General features: G+C 53.2%; 2 protein-coding genes across 4 annotated transcripts; one reads left to right on the forward strand and one right to left on the reverse strand.

Annotated features, from left to right (window-relative positions):
• Positions 1 to 363: 363 nt before the first annotated feature.
• Positions 364 to 10,075, reverse strand: SMCR8 (SMCR8-C9orf72 complex subunit). 2 transcript variants are annotated; one of them, XM_061548868.1, is made up of 6 exons: positions 9,946 to 10,075; positions 8,326 to 8,402; positions 6,145 to 7,760; positions 5,043 to 5,613; positions 3,127 to 3,481; positions 364 to 2,722 (listed from the first exon to the last, which is right to left on the reverse strand). In XM_061548868.1, the coding sequence occupies exons 1-6, from the start codon at positions 9,957 to 9,959 to the stop codon at positions 2,236 to 2,238; spliced, it is 3,120 nt and encodes a 1,039-aa protein (XP_061404852.1). In that variant the 5' UTR covers positions 9,960 to 10,075; the 3' UTR covers positions 364 to 2,235. The 2 variants fall into 2 exon arrangements, with proteins under 2 accessions (XP_061404852.1, XP_061404853.1); XM_061548869.1 differs by having other exon boundaries at positions 9,970 to 10,058.
• Positions 10,076 to 12,281: 2,206 nt separating this feature from the next.
• Positions 12,282 to 22,308, forward strand: LOC133340616 (actin-related protein 2/3 complex subunit 1A-like). Of its 2 annotated transcripts, none has more exons than XM_061548985.1 (10): positions 12,282 to 12,456; positions 17,372 to 17,471; positions 18,237 to 18,341; positions 19,124 to 19,346; positions 19,645 to 19,752; positions 20,176 to 20,385; positions 20,668 to 20,743; positions 21,063 to 21,253; positions 21,668 to 21,758; positions 21,996 to 22,308. In XM_061548985.1, exons 2-10 carry the CDS (start codon positions 17,408 to 17,410, stop codon positions 22,032 to 22,034), a joined length of 1,107 nt encoding a protein of 368 aa, XP_061404969.1. In that variant the 5' UTR covers positions 12,282 to 12,456; positions 17,372 to 17,407; the 3' UTR covers positions 22,035 to 22,308. The 2 variants fall into 2 exon arrangements, with proteins under 2 accessions (XP_061404969.1, XP_061404970.1); XM_061548986.1 differs by having other exon boundaries at positions 17,375 to 17,471.
• The last annotated feature ends 581 nt before the right edge of the window (positions 22,309 to 22,889 follow it).

A 22,889-nucleotide genomic window follows, 5' to 3' on the forward strand; every position in this document is an offset into this window, starting at 1 on the left:
GGCAAGCCAGGGTATTGCACTTCCATGCCTATGGGAAGGGAGTCTTGCAACATTTTTCCTGTGCCATCCATCAACCCTCGCCTCCAATGCATCACCACCTGGTGAGGGTGTGCCACTGGGGAGCGGTGAGTTTCCTGGGAAGGTGGCAGTGCTGGGTGAGCAAAGGCATGTGTAACCTCTAACTGTAGATGGTGCTGTAGACACCGAAAGGAAATGAAACTCCACGAGGGTGCATAATTGGGGGTCATGAAGAGAACAATGCCCACCCAACTCTGCTTTCTCGTACTAAACTTGGATTCAGGTTTAGAGGCAATCCCCACCCTCCAACAGAATCAAGCAACACAGCTGTGATACGATACCCGTAAAGCTTTATTTGAGCCAGACGCATCAGCCCACAATGGTGGTGGCTCCTTTGTCCCTTCATAACCAACCATTCTTCCAGACACCACATTCGAGCACGTAAACAACCCCGACCGCAGAATCTTGGCCGGCTCTGCAGTCTGCCCAAATTAATGCAGTGTTGTACTTTTACAGAGACCCAAATTATGTTTCCAACCACGCTGTTAAAATTAGTGAGGACATTTCTGCATGTAGCATTGTGCAAGGCATTAATGTTCACTTATCTGATTTGCTTTTCGCAACGTGAATTTACGGTTTAAAACATGTATTCATGTTAATGCATTATTTTGCTCGCCTTAAAATCTGAAGCACAGGAGTGTACTGACATTGAAGATGGAGGGGCAGGGTCTTTTTACGATTCCTGTAACATTAAGATTCGCAACAACTTTGGTCCTCAGTATTTTGTGCGACACAGCTCTGCATGTTTTCCCCATTTGGGACGTTTTCTGGGTTACAACGACAATTGTGAATTTTAGTAAGGGGTAACTTATTGACAGGCACCATGTGTAAACTGAGGAACTTAAGAACGGCTCCCCACTTGCAAGAGAAGTTCAAAGTATGAGAATGACAGACCTAAAGTGGATCCAAACTACTTTTGGTTTCGCATCCTTAGTTTGTTTTATTCCCCTTAAGCCAAGACACTGTCCTCATGGATTGGAGGGGACCAGTGGATTAGCATGGGCGAGTACTGGCGGTGGACCTCTGCATCCATTATCCATGTCCCATCGTGGTGCAAACGCTGTGGAGGAATCCAACAGAGGCTAAAGGGCATGGTTGGCTTGTCCTGTCATTGCTGTAATCAGGTCGGCCCACGTGGTAGAACGGCATGAAGGCGTGAGTAACATTGGTTACTTCCTCCGCCTCTCCTTAACACTTCTGCAAATGGTATCGTTTAAAACATTCCCACGATAACTATCCAGAACATTCATAACAACATACAAACCGTGACATTTGAAAATAAAACCGTTTCCTTTTTTTGTTAGCATGTAGGTTCACGGTAACATTAATGTAACATTAGAAGCCGCCGGCAGTAAATAGATATTCTTGAAAAAATACTCTCCTTTAAAATTAGTGCACTGCGGGTAACCTTCAAGATTTAAAAACAAACCCGTGGAAACGCTGCGGTTAGCGTATGGCATGACAGTTTACAACTCAAAATCAAGTTTTAAAAACTCAGCAAGGTGCCGCTCTGTACAGAATACAAAAAAACACGACGGCTAACATTGCAGGCAAAGGCGCGTTTCAGGCAAGGCATGCTCGGGAGGGAAGACGGGGTTTGGCACGCAGTATTCGGGGTTTGTTTAGCAGCACCATCAACTCACTAGCATGCAGAAAATTGCCATTGTCTCCAGAAAAAGAATTTGGCACACATTCACTCCGGCTGTTTAGCATGCTGACTGCCTTCAACACAAGTATCCTAGCACCAAGCTTTGACAGGCCTGTGCATCTCAACTCAAAATTACGGAGCACTGCACATGTTTATCCATGCAGCAATGATAATGTGCAGTTTTAAACTGCATGGCTCTCGCTAACCGTTCAGCCCTGCAGCTGTGGGGAAGTTGAGAGTAGCGCAGTATTTCGAGCACATGTATCCTTCCAATAACTTTTAAAATTACGACATGCATTTTAACACACTGCAACATTTTAGTTTTTTGATCAACATGTGCAGGCCCCTGGTGCTTCACTTTAAATTTTTAAATGAATTAAAAAAACACTGAATTTGAAGGAAATGGTTACGTATCGGTTCCCCTTTAAAAAACGGAGGCAGCAGCAGCAAGCGAGCCAGCCAGCCATGGCGATCCTCTTAAACGGAGGACACGTGTGCCCGTCAGGGCGTTAGCTGTCCACCACCATGTCCGCGGCCCTGAAAGGCTGGAACCGGAAGGTGGAGCTGCTCACGTAGTCGACCCTCAGGGCGGGTGGGCATGCGGGCCTTCCCATCGCCCCGCGCTCGGCCATCAGCTCGGCCAAGTGTCTCACGATGTGCGCGTCGTCCGGGAGGAGACCCAGGCGGGAGCCGCACCACTCTGTGACGGCGCCGCGCGGCAGGGCCTCCGCTTCGTCGGCGGCCCCGCTGCCCGCGGAGCGGCAGCGACCCCACAGGTGCGAGCGCAGCACGAAGGCCTTGGACGAGAGCTCGGCGACGATGGCGCCCGCGCGCGCCAGGTACGCCCGGTTACCGGCGAGGGAACGTCCGTGCAGGCCGGAGAGGTTGGCGAGCGCGGTGCCCTGGTACAGCGGAGTCGTGAGCGTGCCACTCGCCGTGTCCAGCACCGACACGTAACGGCGGTAGCGCAGGAGGGCGTCATGCACCGCCTGCGAGCTGGAGGGGGGGGGTTTGGGATACACAAGTGGAGCCAGACCCGAGGTCAATTACAGCTGTAATTGTCACTCGTCATGAATTACATTCGCAGTGCAATTGTAATTTTAGCTGACAATACTGCTGTAGATCTAATTATAATTGACCCCAGGTCCTAAGTGGGACGCCGCTCAGATTGTCACGTTTACAGGAGCCCCTCGCTACCAAAACTGCATTGCAGCCCTCGACCTGAGCCCCATATACTTTTAATCTCTGCATTATTTGACTTTTGCTAACATCAAGTGTCCTGCCATCACGAAAAAACTGGTCATTGCCACCAAACTCCCCTCTTTCTATAACAACATGATCGACGTTTCACACAAGTCAAACAACGGGTGGAGATTTAAACATCAGTTCCAAGTGGTCACCTCTTCATGCCGACGAGTTTGACGGCGGCGATGTCGCTGATGCGCAGGGCATCCGTGCGCCACGGCTCTACGGCGGGACGACTGCGACGATGGCCGTGCCCACCACCGCCACCACGCCCGTGCCCTCTCCCACCGGCCGGCACGAAGGGAAGCAGCGCGTCGACGGTGCGGCGCGCCTGCGCCTCGCCCTCGGCCAGCACGGCCAGCGTGCGCCCGCTGAGCAGCGCGAACAGCACGTGCGTCACGGGCTTGCCGAGCCGCCTGGCCAGCTGCAGCGCGTCGAAGCCGTCGGCCGCAGGTGCCGGGGTCTCTAGCCCGCGGCTCAAGTGACTGCTGCTGCTGTCCGAGAATGTGTCTGAATGCGTCAGCAGCGGCGGACCGACAGAGAAGGGGGGGAGGACAAACGGAAAAAGTCAACATGCTGGTTATTTGAGCACGTAACGATTTTTAAATCCTTTATATTAAGTTCACTTGCTTGCGCGCTTACGACCGTGCAAATCTTTCGGTCGTTTTTTAACCCACTTCCCGTGATCCAATCGAGCTGACATTTTGCACACAGACTCGTTGTGCGTGACACTTTTTAGGAAAAAATAAATTATATTTAATTACCAATTGCTTAATGGTGGCAGGCAATCATCTGACCCATAGGTGGCAGCCATCTCAAGCCAGAGGACGAGAGGACTCTAGCTGCCACGCATATAAAGGATTTATAGTGAAAAACTTTGTTTTTACAGGTTAAATTTTTTTGTTTATCTTGTGACATGTCATGCCCAAGTCTGCTTGATATGTTCCCCAATCAATTCGCTCGTCTTTCATTTTCGGTGTAATTCCAAGCATGCATCTCTCCCTGCTTGTTAACACCCTTGAAAGCTTTTGTTTCATCCTCAAGTGTACATGTTTCTGATCCAATCTATCTCTCTTAACAACTCAGAATCTTTATTTATCCTGGAGAAATCCGATGAGCTATGAAGATCTTTTTCACAAATGTCGAGTAGGGGCGGGTCAGAAAGTTACAACAGCAAACAACATTTAACAACTGTTTCCTCAGTCAGCTTCTATGATAGATCAAATAGTTACTTTAAGTTATGAATGCGATGTTTTCTTAGTTTTTCATTGACATCTATTTCGACACTTAGTATGTTTTGCTTCAATAAAAGTTTGGTTACGTTTCTGTTGTTAAGCACTTAACTGCTATCTCAATTTAAAGTTTTTTTTATGGCAGTTATTAATTTTTATAAAGTTTTTACTGTTCCTGTACATGCTTTGATAATTCTGTGCTTCGGTATAAACTTTTGTATGATAAGTCTCCCATGACAGACTAGTAATTTGAATGTGCCATTTCCTGTGTATGCGCAGTTCCATGTATCCAGCAACTTCAGTCAATATTAAAAAAACGCATCTTAATACGACACATGGGGTGTAATTTTTAAAGTTTTAGAAAATGTGGTTTGACACAAAGTGAAGAAGCATGCACCAGCAGCATCCCAGCATGAATGAAAAAGTCAGTGGGTCCGAGTACATCGAACACTGGTATTCTATCTTAATTTTAGAGCTGTGGTATTCTCCAATAATGTCCACCTTAAGAAATCTGGACAACTGACCTCCATCCGAATTGCTGATCTAATTGATTCACATGCTAGGCCAGGGGTCGGAAATAAACATGACAAGAAGAGCCATTTTTTTTCTAATTCGGCACAAAGCTCAGTATTGAGAGCCGCAATGGATGTGAATACACGCATACATTACGTCACGAAGCAGCCCGTAAAGAGCCGCATGCGGCTCTGTGGCCGCAGGTAGCCGACCCCTGTGCAAAGGCCAAAGTCGAAGGCCACTTTCACGATCTCCCGCATTTTGCAGGCGTCTCCAAATCATGGAGCCGCCCTTCCGGAGGTTTAAAACGCGAGCCGCAGACTCACCCTGCAGGGAGAGCGAGAGCTCCTCCCCGTTCGGCGGCTCCCGCTCGTGCACCCGCAGTTCTTTCCCGCCGCCTTCGTTTGCACCAGCGTCTGGGCACCAGCCCAACTCCTCGTTCTCCGCCTCCTCAGCGAGGGTACCGATGATGTTGCCGTTGTTTCTTCCGTCGTCGTCATCACCGCAGCCACAGTCTTTATCCATGTAGCCGTCGCACGAGTAGAAGATGAGGGAGGAGGGTTCGTCACCCTCGACGCTGCAGACCCCCGCCTCGCCCACCGTCTCCTCTGCGATGGAGTCGGGCGGCGCCTCCATGACGTAGGACGGCGCCGGTGACAGCGCAAAGGCGGTGGAGCCGAGCACCTCGATGCTGTCCTCGCTCACATTCCTGTGCACGGAGTGCGAGCGCCGTAGCTCGTACAGCCGAGGGGCCCAATCGGGACCGCTGGGGCCTGACACCGGTACCAATGCCTCCACCGCCTCCTCCTCCTCCTCCGCTACCTCCTGCTCACGCCCCTCATCCCGGTCCTCTTCACCCTCTTCGTCCTGCTCCTCCTCTGTGGCTGCTGCCACCACCTACGCATCAGAGACGCACGCACATACAATGTACAGACTCGCATACTTGGTGTTTTGTTCCTGCTTCTGTGACTGCTGTCAGTGTAGTGGTGAGGTGTTGAATGCGATGCGTGTTACAGTCTGCAGACTGTAACACGCATTGTTGAAACAAATTTTCACCCCGATCGTGGGGGTTAGTAAATTTTAAATGACAGTACATTACACTTGTGCTATCGCAACCAGGCCATGAGGTGAATAACTTGTGATTCGGAGCTCACGATGTGAGCGGCGCATCGCCTTGTTGAACGGCCCCAGTATATGGAATCACAACTAATTCTGGAGCTCCTTCCCCGAGCCCCTCATCAAACCAGGGACACACACCTTATATTCCCTGCAAGACATGTCCAATTAAGTTAAAACCAAATGTAAGTGGTTTTTTTTGCGCTCATTGGGCTGACACCAACTCACTCCGCTTGATAACTCGAGTTTAATCATTCTTGTGCACTGTAACGACGTGGCCTGGTGTTGGTCAGCGTGGCCGTGGGTTCGTACCCCTGCGTCCTGCGGCCACTCCGTCCTCAGCACCTCGATGCTGTCGCCGCTGCCCGCACTGCCCACACCCTCGGTCTGGGGCAGCAGCGGCGGAGGCGGCGTCGGCGACGGAGGAGGCCCAAGCGCGGTGGAGGTCCCCCCCCGCGTGACGCTGATGGGCACGCTCTCCACGCACGACGCGTACGACTCCAGGCTGCACGCCGCGACTGCCGACGTGCGCCGGTGGTGCCAACTGTCGACGCACCCCTTCGCCACGTCACCGTCGTCGTTACCGTCGGCGCCATCATCTTCATCTGGCTCCTCTTCCCCGGGGCTCCCTGCACCCAATTCGGGGAACAGGCGCTCGCAGTCGCTGGCCGCGAAGGCGTGAAGCCACAGGTCGGAGTGGACAAAGGCCAGTTGGGCCGTGTCAGCCCGGTAGCGCCGCTGCAGCTCGCTCAGCAGCTCCACGCCCCGCTCGAAGTGCAGGCTGCCGCACAGCTCGCGCATGCTCTTGAGCGTCTTCTCCGCGCCCTTGCAGCTCCTCTGGCGGTAGTACTTGGGTGTGTACGCAGCGCCACCGTTGGCCGTCGGCGCCGCGTCGCCCACCGCACACGAGGCGCCACGCACCCGGTTCAGCAGCTGCCTGTGGTCAAAGAGCAACCGCTCCACGTTGCCCAGCTCGTTGGACTGCTCCACGGCGGCCGCGGTGCACACGGGCAGGCGCTGGGCCGGTGGCCCCATCGCTGCTGCCGTTGCGGTCGCCGCGTTCACAGCTCCTCCACGTCGCTGCTGTTGTTGTTGCTGCTGTTGTTGCTGCTGTTGCTGCTGCTGTTGTTGCTGCTGCTGCTGCTTCGGGTCATCCCTGCGCAGCAGCTCGGCCTTGGTGAACTCGAGATCCTCCAGGAGCTCGGAGACGGAGCGCGAGAACTCGCGGCGGTTCCCCTGCTTGAAGCACTCGGAGGCGCGCTCGAAGTCGGCGGCAAGGCGCTCGTAGGCGGGCAGCAGCTTGTGCTCGTCGGCCGTCACGTATGACATGCAGTAGGGCCGCACGAAGCCGCGCGCCTCCAGGTCGTAGAAGGTGAAGTGGTGGACGTATGCCGAGGCACCTTGCTTGAAGTCGCGCAGCAGGTGCTTGCTGTCGCGCGCCATATTGAGCGGGGGAGCGCCGCCGCCACCGCCGCCGCCGTCCGGGGAGTCGCAATCGGCACCGACGCTCACGGAGATGCTGCTGCCGAGCTGGTAGTCCACGGACATGACCCGCAGAGCAAAGTGGTTCTGGTCGAAGTCCCCGCCAGCGCCGTCGGGCACAGTGAGCACGGGCTTGGGTCCCACCACCTCGCAGAATTCGGTGACCAGCACGAAGTCGCCGTTGAAACTGCCGGGGGCCTCCCAGAGCGAGTCGAGGATGGGCACGGGGAGGCTGGCGAAGCAGCCCGGCAGCGACGACTCCAGGGAGGCCGAGGCCACGCGCTCCTGGTAGCGACTGGCGCCGTCATCGTCGTCGTCGTCGTAGTAGTCACCGTAACCGTCGTCGTAGTAGTAGCCGCCGAATTCCTCTCCCCTGCACCGGTCCATGCCGAGGCCATCGTCGCCGAAGGGGCCGACGCCGTCTCCGAAGATGTGGGCGGTGACCTCTGGAGCAGCGAACATTGTCGTCAATTCATTGCAGCACCGTGCAGCCGGGAGGGGGGAGATGGGGGTTAAATGTTTGTTTTGTGGTTTAAAAATAAATCTCCGAAGCGGGAAACACGAGACGCGGTTCTTCTCTCTCCTTTGTCTGAAGCCACACGTGGCGCCCGCAGGGCTTTATCGGAAATTTGACCTCGAAGTTTAATCGCGATTTGTTGAACGGACGACCAGACCGGGCTCTTTACGCGATGTGGCCGCGGGCGCTTTGCGTTTTTCTTGCAATAAAACGGTCTTAGATCCGCCAAGGGAACCGCGTCGGCTGGCAACGTGTAGAACGACAGAAAATAACAAACAAAAGAAACAGCCTCTTATTCGTGGAGACCACGCGTGGATACGTGCGCCACCAAGATGGGCTTCGTGAACACGAGGGTGCCCTCTGTCGTCTCCATCGTTACGTCCTCCATCACCGTCGCCGCCATCCTCATCATCCTCATCGTCATCTCCTCCATCACCGTCCTCGTCGTCGTCGTCACCAGCGGCGGCAGGTGCGATCGGAGCGGCTCGTCTTACCGGCGTGGAGGCGGCGGTGACCTCCGTCTGCTCCCGGGGCTGGGGCGAGCATGGTCGCCGATCTCCCCTCCTCCACTCTGAAGACGAAAGAGAGAAAAGCCACCGGGGGGCAGAGGATTCTTAATGAAGCGCAGTCGCCATCGAGAGGGGGGGGAAGATTCGTTCAGCTGTTTGCAAAAACACGCCCGGATAAAGTAATGCTTAAATAGTAAACAAAAACTACGGCTTTTTTTCTTCTTGGTTCTTTCGGTAAAGTCACGTAGAAGGGAAATAATAAAATAATAAAAGGAAAACATAATAAAATATTGTATTATTTCCCTTCTACGTGACTTTACCGAAAGAACCAAGAAGATGAATCCCTGCAGTCACGAAAGCTTTAAATCGAAATTTAAAAACTACGGCTGAGTATTGAAATGATTGAGATGATTGAGAGCGATATAAGCAAGCAGCTTTGAGATGTTGGGGGGGGGGGGCATTTAATAAGCGACAAATACACACACACACATCCTTGGCCCGAAATCTCATAATTAGTTTAAGAGAAAGATCCGCTCGCTTTAACTGCTGCTTATGATTAGTAACAAGCGTTGATGGTGTATGGCGATCACGGTGGTGTATGATGGATGTGTGTAATGGTGATGAGGTTTGATGATGGTGTTCTCGTCAGCGGCGGTTGTTGATGTTTGTTATGTTGATGATTGTGTTAGTGACGATGTTCGTGATGGATGTATGTTGAACTTCTTTCGCACCGTACGAAGCAAACTGTACGGTCGAAGGACAATAAAAAAACAGGTCAGCGATGTTGACGATGTGAATGGCGTTGATGAGCGTCAATGTAATACGAGATGTTGATTTTGGCGATGGTGATGTATGTTGCTAGCGACGTGAGCGGTGATGTTGATGATACTAATCCGTGATGGTGGCGTTCGGTCGTAATGTTAGTCGTGATGCGGATCGTGTTCGTGGTGATGATAATGTAAGTAGTAGTGATGATGGCTGTGATGATGTTAGTAGTAGTGATGGTGGCGATGGTGGTGTAAGCAGTAGTGACGATGGTTGTTGATGGTTATGATGTTCGTAGTCGTGATGATGGCGTAAGCAGTAGTGATTGTTGATCGTGATGTTAGTCGTGGTGATGGTAATGTAAACAGTAGTGATTGTTGATTGTGATGTTAGTAGTGGTGATGATGGTGTAAGCAGTATTGACGATGGTTGTTGATGGTGATGATGTTAGTAGTAGTGATGTTGATGTAAACAGTAGTGATTGATGGTTGTTGATGGTGATGTTAGTAGTAGTGATGGTGATGATGGTGTAAGCAGTATTGACGATGGTTGTTGATGGTGATGATGTTAGTAGTAGTGATGTTGATGTAAACAGTAGTTATTGATGGTTGTTGATGGTGATGTTAGTAGTAGTGATGGTGATGATGGTGTAAGCAGTATTGACGATGGTTGTTGATGGTGATGATGTTAGTAGTGGTGATGGTGGTGTAAACAGTAGTGATGTTGATGGTTGCCGATGGTGATGATGCTAGAAGTAGTGATGGTGGCGATGTTAGTAATGATAATGTTGGTGGTGATGTTGATGATGTTGCCGTTGAACAGAGAACACGCCACCATCACCTCATCACCATCATCCTCCCTCACCGCATCTCTCACTGCCGAGCGCGCCGCTAGACGAGAGGGGTGAGGAAGACGCCCGCCGCCGCCATCTTACGTAGGGAGACCCCCCCCCTCCACGTGACCTCGGCGTGGGGGAGGGGGGGGCGTGCGATCGACTACGTCATCAAATTGCGACGCGGGATTCTCATTGACCGCGAGTTACGCAACCACCCCGTCGCCCCTACGTAAGATGGCCGACGTCTACCGCGATGGAGTGACGTTGGCAAATCAGCTGTGGGGGAGGGGGGTGTGGCTCTTTGCCGTGACGTCACAAGATCCCAGTCCGTAAGCAAAATAGGAAAAAGCTGAATACTGTTAGTTCTTTCGGTAAAGTCACGTAGGTAAAAATGAAATTAAAATTAATAAAAATAAAACAATAAAATCACGACGTTTCGGAGACTTGTGTTGCCTCCGAAACGTCGTGATTTTTTATTGTTCTATTTTTATTAATTTTAATTTAATTTTTTACCTACTTGACTTTACCGAAAGAACTAAGAGTATGGAATCCTTGCAGTCACGAAAGCTTCAAATCTAGGGAAAAAAAAGCTGAATCTTGAGTTGAAGCTTTAGGGGCTGCAGGGATTCATACTCTTTGGTTCTTTCGGTAAAGTCACGTAGGTAGAACAAATAATAGAAGACGATTGCTCGTGTGGCGATCTAAACGTCGTGATCTATTATTTTTTCTACCCACGTGACTTTACCGAAAAAAAACAGAGGAAGAATAAGCTGGTTTATACACTTTCTGCTGGCATTAAAACAGGAATCGTGTTAAGATGTTCAAACATCAAATAGATACGTTTTTTGCAAGGAATCTGGTACTGACATTAACCACACGCACAGCACTTGTGGTGAATATGCAAACAAACACGGCTCTGATGAAGTATGATGCATTGCTACTCTTAGGTTTTTTCGGAAAAGTCACGTAGGTAAAAAATTTAATTAAAAATTGATAAAAGTAATAATAGAAATAAAATAATAAATCACGACGTTTCGGAGGCAACACAAGATTCCAAGATACGTATCTTGGAATCTTTCCCTAACTGGATACAGTAAATTCAGCTGTGACGGTCCCACCTGATGACGGAGACTTGTGTTGCCTCCGAAACGTCGTGATTTATTATTTTATTTTTATTATGACTTTTATGAATTTTTTTATTTAAATTTTTTCCTACGTGACTTTACCGAAAAAACCTAAGAGTATGAATCCTTGCAGTCACGAAAGCTTCAAATCTAGAATGATACATTGCCTTTGAAACGGATTGTCCTATTCCTGCAGCATTCTTTATGGCTCAGTCTCACTGCCAGAGGACAACGTCTAAAGGCGTAATGGGAACTTTTTGGCCAATATCAAAATATGAAAAATTACTCTTTGGTTCTTTCGGTAAAGTTTACCCGTTCTGGCAATACAACTGGAGTCGTGTTACGATGTTCAAACACCAAATGGCATCTGAATTAACCACACAGAGTCGTTGTGGTGAACATGCAAACAACAGACATGGCTCTGATGAAGTATGATGATGCATTGTCTTTGAAACTGATTGACCTATACCAGATAGACAGACTTGTTCTTTATAGCCTTGTCTCACTGCCAGTGTCAGACCAGAGAATTACGCTAAAAGGCGAACAGGACAAGGGCAATGCACTATCAGCATTTATAGCTCGGGGTGAGTAGACACAAAATGGACCTTTTTGCCAGTGTCAAAGTATGAATAAATAAGAATCGTTTTACCCTTATTCTATTCATGATCAAAGTATGAAAAACAATCTGATTTACACTTATTCTTATTTTTTTATGCTTTGATACTGCCAAAAAGATCCCGTTCGTCGCTGCCTGCTTCAAACAAAAACATCCTCATTGGCTCACGCCGGCGGCCACGTGGGTCAAACGGACGCGGCTCCAGGTGCCGCACAGATGGATTTAAGAACCCATTTAAATACTGCACTTACTTCTCTGAGCCATGTATCGAGGGGGGGGTCAAAAATCGTCCAAAATTGCGTGACGTTATTTATGTACAGCCCCTAATATTATGGTAATATATTATGGTAAAATTACCAGAGCATGTTTTTTGTTAGCATGTTCACCACAAGGTAATGTGTGGTTAATGCAGACATGATTCCTTCCAAAAGGGCTATCTTTGGTGTTTTAACACCTAAATACCTCCATAAAAGATATAAAACCTAATTATCGTATGGGGGGGTGGGGCGGGTGATTGACAGGTCGGTGAATCAGAGGGCGGGACTTGACGCCACGCCCCCCCTCCCCGCGGCCTCTTCGTGATTGGCTACCGGCCGCGGTGACGTCACGAGATTGACAGCTCGCCGCCTTCCGCCACTTCCACAGCCATTGCCGGGCGAGGTTCGCGTCGACTGCCCAGAGTCCGCGAATCGCTCGCAAATTCACCACCATCACCAACAACAACACCACCAACAACATCACCACCATCAACAACAACCAAGCACGAAGCGATCCCGGTAAGAGGTCTTTAAACGTGTTGGGCCCTCCACTCCACAGCCACCGACGACGGCTTCGCTATTGAAGTCGAACGCGGAAACGGCGTCGACTCTCTCGGGGGGCGTTGGCCCGGGCCGCCGTCGCCGCCGCCGCCGTCGATTTAACCCCCCACCACAGCCACCTTGGTATCATTGCGAGAAACAAAATTGTCCTTCTTGTTGCCCGAGACCAGAGGTCGCAAACGGGTTTTGTTTCCGTACCCGTACCCGGCCGCACCAGGGTCGCATAGGGGTACGGGTACCCGGCCGGGTACGGGTACCCGTACCCTACCCTACCCGAACTCTACCCGTACCCTACCCGAAATGAGTGACAAACGTCTTCTTGGTTCTTTCGGTAAAGTCACGTAGAAGGGAAGTAATAAAAGAATAAAAATAAAACATTATTTTATTATGTTTTATTTTTATTCTTTTATTACTTCCCTTCTACGTGACTTTACCGAAAGATTTCGATTTAAAGCTTTCGTGACTGCAGGGATTCATCTTCTTGGTTCTTTCGGTAAAGTCACGTAGAAGGGAAGTAATAAAATAATAAAAATAAAACATAATACAATCAAATAATTATCACGACGTTTCGGCTACAACGCAAGCAGCCATCTTCAGGTGAAGAAAGAACCAAGAAGATGAATCCCTGCAGTCACGAAAGCTTTAAATCGAGTGACAAACGGCGACTCACCAGTGACTCACGGCCTACCTGTACCCGTAGCCGGCCGGGTACGGGTAGCCGGGTATCGGGTAGGGTACGGGTATCGGGTAGGGTACGGGTATCGGGTAGGGTAGCCGGGTATCGGGTAGGGTACGGGTATCGGGTAGGGTACGGGTATCGGGTAGGGTACGGGTATCGGGTAGGGTAGCCGGGTATCGGGTAGGGTACGGGTATCGGGTAGGGTACGGGTATCGGGTAGGGTACGGGTATCGGGTAGGGTAGCCGGGTATCGGGTAGGGTACGGGTATCGGGTAGGGTACGGGTATCGGGTAGGGTAGCCGGGTATCGGGTAGGGTACGGGTATCGGGTAGGGTACGGGTATCGGGTAGGGTACGGGTATCGGGTAGGGTAGCCGGGTATCGGGTAGGGTACGGGTATCGGGTAGGGTACGGGTATCGGGTAGGGTACGGGTATCGGGTAGGGTAGCCGGGTATCGGGTAGGGTACGGGTATCGGGTAGGGTACGGGTATCGGGTAGGGTACGGGTATCGGGTAGGGTAGCCGGGTATCGGGTAGGGTACGGGTATCGGGTAGGGTACGGGTATCGGGTAGGGTACGGGTATCGGGTAGGGTAGCCGGGTATCGGGTAGGGTACGGGTATCGGGTAGGGTACGGGTATCGGGTAGGGTACGGGTATCGGGTAGGGTACGGGTATCGGGTACCCGGTTGCGACCTCTGCCAGAGACTGTTGTGGGAAGGCATGGGTGGAAAAAAAAAACCGATTTTTCCAGCGGCAGGCAATCGGGTTTTTTCTTTAATACAATTAAACCCGATTTCGTGGGAATTAAAACCTGGCTTAATGAATACGAAACTCTGATCCAAGGCTTAGGCTGCTTCCTCGTCGGTGCTGCTGTCGTACTCGGGGGGGGGGGGGGGGGGCCGTCAGGCACGGGGTAGTCGTAGAATGCGGCGGGCAGGTTGGTCTTGATGAACACGAGGAGCTTCTCCACCACAATCGTGGGCACTGCCAGTGAGTTCCTAGCTTGGAATGGATGAAGCCCATCGTTGAGAAGTGCGGTTCTGCAATTAGAACCAATAAAACCGGATTTCTCCCAATCTCAGATGATCGGGTTTAATATAAAAAGACAATTAAACCCGATTGTAAAAAAAAACCCGACTGTGCCACCCTTGTGGGTAGGGCGCCAAGTTGCTGTGAACGATCAGCAGCAGCAGCAGCCGCCGCTGATGATGATGATGATGGCCCGGCAACGGCACAACGAGGCAGAGGGGGGTGGGGTGGTCAACAACCACGCCCGGCCGCCTTTGTCTCCCCCACCTCCCACACACCCCACCACCACCACCACAGTGGCGATGGGTATTACTGCACACCGTGCGTGGTGCTCGCCCCACAGCACTTTGCCCCACGGGGTTGAGACCTTTTGTTTAGCCCCGTGTTGTAACAAATTGACTGTGAAATAGAGATGTGGCAATGACAAAATGTAACCTTATGTGGGTATGTGGATATACTTGGGCTGTTTTTATATATAGTATAAATTGATTATCTTTCATTTAATTTTATTTTTATTTTCTTGTTTTATTTAATTTAAATTTATGAATGATGCCCTGACTGGTGAGCATTTTAAATTTCGTTGTACTGGTGACAATGACAATAAACGATCTATCTATCTATCTTTGCATCGTCGTTACGTCGCGGGGAGATGGCGGATCACCGTGCCGGCCCTCTCGTCCGGCCAACAGTTGCTGGATCATGGTGCATACAACGGATGGTGGTGGTGATCGTGAAGACAGCGATGCTCGTCTGCCGCCGTCATCATCATAATCAATGATTGCTTTTGGGATTGAGCCGCAGGGCGTGGTGCACCTCTTCTTGTGTGGTGTTTGCACTCCCGTTGTAAACCCACGTGGCGTAGCCCCCCCGTGTTGTTGTAACAGGGAATTTTGATTTGCAGGTCCATACGGCGGTACAAGCCGTTTCAATGCGGGCTAAACATTATGATTGTCTATTTGTTTGTGTTTCTCCCATGTCATCGTACTTTGTGGGATGAACGTGGAGATGTATAGGGGGACACGGGGTGACCAGTAAGGTCTGAATTGGTCTGTGCTAAGGTAGGGCACTGGTAAGGGGTTGAACGGGTATGTGTTTGTCTCCGAGCGCGGCTTAAATATAAAAAAGTAATAAACTTGTAGGCGGCTAATACGACGATAGGGGAAGTGGCCCGTTCGATTCGATTCCTCGTCACTAGTTAGCGCAGATTTCCGATTCAAGAATCGATTCATTCGATCCGACGTGCATGTCGCTACTGTGCTGTGTGGGAGCAGCGGTGGCGTAGCGCTAACCACTACACCACCGCTCCCTCATGTAGCGCTAACCACTACACTACCACTCCCCCCCCATGTAGCGCTAACCACTACACCACCGCTCCCCCCCCCCCCATGTAGCGCTAACCACTACACCACCGCTCCCCCCCCCCCCATGTAGCGCTAAACCTAACCACTACACCACCGCTCCCCCCCCCCCCCATGTAGCGCTAACCACTACACCACCGCCCCCCCCCCATGTAGCGCTAACCACTACACCACCGCTCCCCCCCCCCCATGTAGCGCTAACCACTACACCACCGCTCCCCCCCCCATGTAGCGCTAACCACTACACCACCGCTCCCCCCCATGTAGCGCTAACCACTACACACGCTCCCCCCCCCCCCCCCCATGTAGCGCTAACCACTACACCACCGCTCCCCCCCCCATGTAGCGCTAACCACTACACCACCGCTCCCCCCCCCCCCCATGTAGCGCTAACCACTACACCACCGCTCCCCCCCCCCATGTAGCGCTAACCACTACACCACCGCTCCCCCCCATGTAGCGCTAACCACTACACCACCGCGCCCCCATGTAGCGCTAACCACTACACCACCGCCCCCCCCCCATGTAACGCTAACCACTACACCACCGCTCCCCCCCCCCCCCCCATGTAGCGCTAACCACTACACCACCGCTCCCCCCCCATGTAGCGCTAACCACTACACCCACCGCTCCCCCCCATGTAGCGCTAACCACTACACCACCGCTCCCCCATGTAGCGCTAACCACTACACCACCGCTCCCCCCCCCATGTAGCGCTAACCACTACACCACCGCTCCCCCCCATGTAACGCTACGAATCCCAGCTGCCCGAGTTCGATTCCCACTCACGGCCAACACCGGTGACGATTATTAGCTGAACCGGTTTCTGGGCCTCCCCAAGATCGACTCGGCCTCAAATGGGTACCTGGTGCGGGTTTGTGTAAACATTTCTACTGGGGAAGACAAAGGCGGCCGGGCGTAGCCACCCCACCCCCTCGTGTGCCGTGCCGGCCTTCATAGGTGCTTGCTAACGGCACTTGCCCCGAGCAGTCTGTGTAGGCTATACGGGGGATCTTTGTCTTTGTTTGTTTGGTGCTGTTGGTAGTGGATGCGTGGTCACGTCAATCAGTTGTCGGTGGTAGTGGGGGGGTCAGGCTGCGGCATCGATACCGTGCAGGATAAAATTTCGAATATGTGCGGGGAAACACAACATTAAATAAATGCTTTATCGACAGTGCTGCCATTTTAAGGACGCAGAATCATTGACAAAACGCGTTGATGTTTTTGGTTTTTATTGACTCTGCGTTTGTCCGTGAAGCGTCACTCGCATCTGAGCTCAGATTTGCACAAACCTATTATTCATCGCCTGCAGCTGCTTTGTCCACATCCGAGCGAGGAGTTGCGCAAATAATTCAGACGGCGCGCATTCACGATTGTGACGACGAATCGCAACTCGTAGATGCGCCCATGATCGAAATGCGTCGCTACAAATCGCCGGTCAGATCGCTTTAAAGTGGTGTCCGCTTAAACACACAACCAGTTGCGTGCGACGTCAGTTGCGCGCAACTGGTTGCACGTAGATGCGACGTCAGTTGCGTGCGACGTCAGTTGCGCGCAACTGGTTGCACGTAGATGGGACGTCAGTTGCGTGCAACTGGTTGCGCGTAGAAGCAACTGGTTGCGCGTTGAAGCGATGTCAGCAGTTGCGTGCAACTAAGTTGCACGACTTACCGCCCCATTGTGCACCCGGCCGCTTTCGAATCGACGTATCGCCGTCACTCGCCTGTTACGTGAGCTGGGCCCACCGTGACCGCTGTCGCCCTGCCCTCTCCCATTCCCTTTGTCTGTGCCTTTGTGTCGTGCACAGCAGCGAGTGGAAACCAGACTCCGTCCAACGTGCACCATGTCTCAGTACAGCTTCCTGCTGGAGCCCATCTCCTGCCACTCGTGGAATAAAGACCGCACACGTGAGTCGGCTCACGGCGTTGGCGCCAGCTCGCCGCGGCCAGCGCCACCCACTGCTTGGCACCGCCGCTGCCGCTCCGTTAGGAACCGCCGCCCGGCGTGCGTAGCCTCCCGCGCCGACAACACCGTTTGCAGATCACGTGGCATCTTATTGCAAAAGCAGTTGATGATGAGTTCCAAACGCACATTTGTCGCTGAACCCGTGCGGCTCAAAGGGAGCGGGAAATCCCGGCTCCAGCGTCACAATTAGCGAGTTCACTAAATTGTGCGCGGCTTGGCGAGACGGCATGGTTGTTATTTTGTGTGTTTTGCGGAATCGCGATGGTGGGTTTGTAGGTGCATAACAATTAATTGATTCGCGTGGTTCTAATGCTCGCTTCAGAATTCCCTGCGACTTGCTCGCACGAAGTGAAGATGTTTAACTTAAGTCCGCGGAACTAACGAGGTGGACGGTGCAAGAGCAGCGAGACCAACAGTATCAATGGAGGTGGCACAAACAAGACAAAAACAATTGATCGGTCGAACAAGACCCTGAAATCTCGTGAACCTTGCGAATCGCTCCACTCATCGCCGTGTGCGCCAGCGTCTCCGCAGGCATCGCTACTCGAGCTGAAATGAGAGAAGCGAACATGTGACTCGGGGTTCCAGCCGCGGCGCGATCCGACCTGACCGTGCGTTTTGATCTCTTCGGTTGCATCTCCGTCCATGTCCCTCTCCGCACCCGAACCCTCGCCCACTTCCTGCTTCTCTCTGCCGCTCGGTCGCAGAGTTGGCGCTGAGCCCCAACAACCACGAGGTGCACATCTACCAGAAGAGCGGCACCCAGTGGAACAAGCTGCACGAGCTCAAGGAGCACAATGGGCGCATCACCGGTCAGTACCAGCCCTCGCCATCACTCCAGCCCTCGGCATAGCCCCAGCCCTCGGCATAACGACAGCCATAACCGTAACTCTAGCCTGCACTCGCCGTAATTCTGCCCCAACATCTACCCTAACCCCTATGCCCTACCATAGCCCTTACCTTAGCCCTTACCTTAGCCCTTACCTTATTGCTAACCAAGCGCGAGCTCTAACCCTCTCCCACGTACCTGACTTCCTGCTCGCTTTTGTGCACCACCTCCTCCACCCTCCACCCATGAACCCCGACCTCTCTCCTTCCCCACCCCCACCTCCTCCACCCTCCACCCATGAACCCCGACCTCTCTCCTTCCCCACCCCCACCTCCTCCACCCTCCACCCATGAACCCCGACCTCTCTCCTTCCCCACCCCCACCTCCTCCCGTCTCCCACCTGCTCCTACCTTGACCCCCCCCTCAACCCTCCCGCCCTCCCACCTCCTCCTGCCTCCACCCATGAACCCCGACCTCTCTCCTTCCCCCCCACCTCCTCCTGTCTCCCACCTGCTCCTACCTTGACCCCCCCCCCAACCCTCCCGCCCTCCCACCTCCTCCTGCCTCCACCCATGAACCCCGACCTCCTTCCCCCCTACCTCCACCTCCTCCCATCTCCCACCTGCTCCTACCTTGACACCCCCCCCAACCCCCTCGCCCTCCCACCTCCTCCTGCCTCCACCCATGAACCTCGACCTCCTTTCCCCCCACCTCCACCTCCTCCCACCCTCCCACCTCCTCCTGCCTCCACCCTCCCCGCCTCAGGCATCGACTGGGCGGCGCAGAGCAACCGCATCGTGACGTGCGGCGCCGACCGCAACGCGTACGTGTGGACGCTCAAGGACGGCGCCTGGAAGCCGACGCTGGTGATCCTGCGCATCAACCGCGCCGCCACCGCCGTCAAGTGGTCGCCGCAGGAGAACAAGTTCGCCGTGGGCAGCGGCGCCCGCCTCATCTCCATCTGCTACTTCGAGGAGGAGAACGACTGGTGAGGAGGGCGGGGAAGGCCGCCGGCCGACCCAGCGAAGTTGCCGTCTGGTTTTTTTGTAAAATGTTCCGTCGCCGTTGCTGCCGCCCGTCGCCCTAGCCCTGCCGCGACGGCCAATCGGAAAAGTTTGTTTGGCGGAGGCTCGCGGCCGCCGCGGGTTTACGACGCGGTAACGGCGGGGCGCACGACGTGAGCGTTGGTGGGAGAACGTGGGGGGGGGGGGGGGTGGATCAAGGTTAGGAATATGGTAACCAACCGTGCTAATCGTCGGTGTCTGTGTGTGTGCGGGTGTGCGAAGGTGGGTGAGCAAGCACATCAAGAAGCCCATCCGCTCCACCGTGCTCAGCCTGGATTGGCACCCCAACAACGTGCTTCTGGCGGCCGGCTCCTGTGACTTCAAGTGTCGGTGAGGGCACGCACACGCAGACACGCACGCACGAGCACACACACACAGACAAAGCTCCCTCCCCCCTTGTATGTAGACTCTTTAAGGTGTCGGGGCAAGTGCAGTTAGTGCTGTTCAGATGAATAAAAATGCATTGCGTTTGTGTTTTGAAGCCACGACGCCTAAACACGCTTTGATTGTGGTTGCTCTGGTCCCAGTGGCTTCCTTAGATGGGAAGGAAGAGCGTTCCAGACGGCCGCAGAAGCGGTTCTGAAAGCGAACGATGTGGTGACCGTCTTTGTTCGATGGGCTCGCCAAATGCTGCCGCTGCGAGGATGCCCCGAGTTCACGCGATGTTTTATGCTCCTTGACGAGATCGTTGGCGACGATGACCTGGTCTCTCTGTCTGTGCGTCCGCCCCTCGTATGCATCCGTGGTGGGCAGCATCTTCTCGGGGTACATCAAGGAGGTGGACGCTAAGCCCTCGCCCACGTCCTGGGGCACCAAGATGACCTTCGGCCAGGTGATGGCAGAGTTCGGCTCTGGCGCTGGCGGCTGGGTTCACAGCGTGAACTTCTCGGCCAGTGGGGAGCGGCTGGCGTGGGTCAGCCACGACAGCACCGTCTTCGTGTCCGACGCGGCAAAGAACATGGCGTGAGTGCCGCCTCCCATCCCCCCCCACCCACCATCCTCTCACCCACCCACCCACCCAGCCTACCTGTCCCGTCTCACCGTCGCGTGGTCGTGTGGCCGGTTTGCGATTCCTAAATTAAATTCGCTGCCCTGTGGCGGCTGTAGCTCTAAGCGACGTGTGTTCAGGTTGTACTGGAGACTGAACTGAAGCTCCCAGCACGTGAAGCGAAACGTTGGACATCATGCTCAACAGTGTACAGTACGACCCTGTATGCGTGTCTGTGTGCCTGTGCGTTTGTGCAGTGTGACTGAGCTGAAGACGGAGTATCTGCCGCTGCTGGCGCTGATGTTCATCACCGAGAACAGCCTGGTGGCTGCTGTGAGTCTCTCACATCATCCCCTGCTGAGCGCTTGCAGTCACCAGCATCACCACCATCAGCACCACCATCAGCAGCACCACCACCAACACCACCAACACCACCAACACCATGAGCACCATCAGCATCGCTACCACCATCACCAGCAGCTCCACATACACACAAGCACGGACAGCACTGCGGCAAGGCGGTTGGGCCTGGTGCTCGCCACCCGTCCCCCCTCGTGTGCCGTTCCGGACTTCATCGATGCGAACAGCACTTGCCACAACAGTCTGTTGAGGCTATACGGGGGATCTTTGTCTTTGTGCGCCGCCCCGGCAGGGCCACGACTGCTGCCCGCTGCTCTTCACGTACAACGGCAGCGCGCTGGCGCAGGGCGGCCGCCTGGACGTGCCCAAGCAGAGCTCCCAGCGCAGCCTCTCGGCCATGGAGCGCTTCCGCAACATGGACAAGCGCGCAGCGGCCGACGAGGGAAAAGCGGCGCTGGACACGCTGCACCAGAACAGCATCACGTAGCGTCCCGCACCCACCACCCCCGCCCCCCCATCCCCACCGGCACTGCACCTGTGTGTTCGTGTTTGCGCCTGTACACTTTGTACGTGTGTGCGTGCGTGCGGGGACCGGTGGTGTCGCGGTTAGCGCCGCTGCGCTTTGAACCCAGCGACCCGATGTCGGATTCTCGCTCAAGGCCCACACCGGTGACGATTATCTGAACCGGTAATGGGCCTCTCCCCTAGGTCGACTCGGCCTCAAATGAGTACATGGTGTGGTGTCTAAACATCGCCACTGGGGAGACGAAGGCAGCCAGGCGTGGTGTTGGTCACCTACCCCCCTCGTGTGCCGTGCCAGCCTTCATAGGTGCTCTTGCCCCAAACCTCTGCTAAGTCTATACGGGCGGTGGGGGGTCTTTGTCTCTGTGCGAGCAGGCAGCTGTCCATCGTTGCGGGCGACAAGAAGAGCTGCAGCAAGTTCTGCAGCACCGGCATGGACGGGGCCATGACCATCTGGGACTGCAAGGTGAGCGAGGCGGCGTGGTGCGGCGCGAAACTTTGGCTCGGCGTGATTGCCGATTCAGTTCTACCCGCCGCACATCACGACGGAGAGGACCGCCGTTGAGAACGCCGCGATTGGAATCCACCGGCCGTTACCACGGGGGCCCCGCGCTGGCTCGGCTCGGGCGGGGGGTGGGCTGATCGTCGTTCCCACACCGAGCGGTTTTTGATGACACCGTGGGGTGTCTTTGTTGTTTTTCAGAGCCTGGAGTCGTCCATTCAAGGGCTCCGCATCGCCTGAAGAGCGTCCGTCGCTCTCGGAGGAGAAACGGAATGAAATTCCCTTTTCTTAAGTCATTCCGGCGCACGCATGCTGCCACGCTTTATAATCGACATTTTTTTAATGTAACTAAAAAAAAATGAAAATCAAGCCCCCCCCCCCCCCCCCCCCCGCTTAAACGTATAAAACATCGGAGAGTAACGAACGCCACAAGGTCCAAGTGAGAAAATCCTGCGTACGTGAACCCTCCCGTGTAAATGTAACCTGTGCCAAATTAAAACGCATTTTTACAGCTTCTGGTGATCCGTGGTGTAATTGGGACGGGGGGGGGGTGAGAGTGGGCAGCAGTAGTCGCCATTGTCCAGACGAAGAAGAGGCACTGGGCCTTGGGGTAACGTTTTGCACACAGCGTTGTTGTACGGTGCTTTTTCTGCAATATTTTGCTGTCTTTTCTTGGATTTTCTGTTTGCACTTAGTCACATATTCACTTTAAGATGTTTTTTTGTTCATGTTTTTTGTTTGTTGCGGTTGCACCCGATTCAAGAGCCAAATGGCTCGCAGGGCTATACCTAATCAATGAACTTGAACGCTGCTGGGGCTTGACCACTGAGGACTCGGCCTCATGGAGCTGTGTAATTGAAGCAAATGAGACCAATCTTGATTTTAAGCTTTCGCGACTCCAGAATCAATACTCTTTGGCTCTTTCGGTAAAGTCACGTCAGTAGAAAAATAAAAGAAAAATATTTTTTATTTGATTATTAATTTCGTCAAAATTTTTATTTTTTATTTTATCTTTCTACCTACGTGATTTTACCGAAAGAACCAAAGAGTACAAATGAGACCAGGCTGCCTTAAACTCCTGGCAATATTGATCAG

Source organism: Lethenteron reissneri, chromosome 10, assembly GCF_015708825.2.
Source record: "Lethenteron reissneri isolate LAM-NWPU_2019-01 chromosome 10, ASM1570882v1, whole genome shotgun sequence".
Classification (NCBI taxonomy): domain Eukaryota; kingdom Metazoa; phylum Chordata; class Hyperoartia; order Petromyzontiformes; family Petromyzontidae; genus Lethenteron; species Lethenteron reissneri.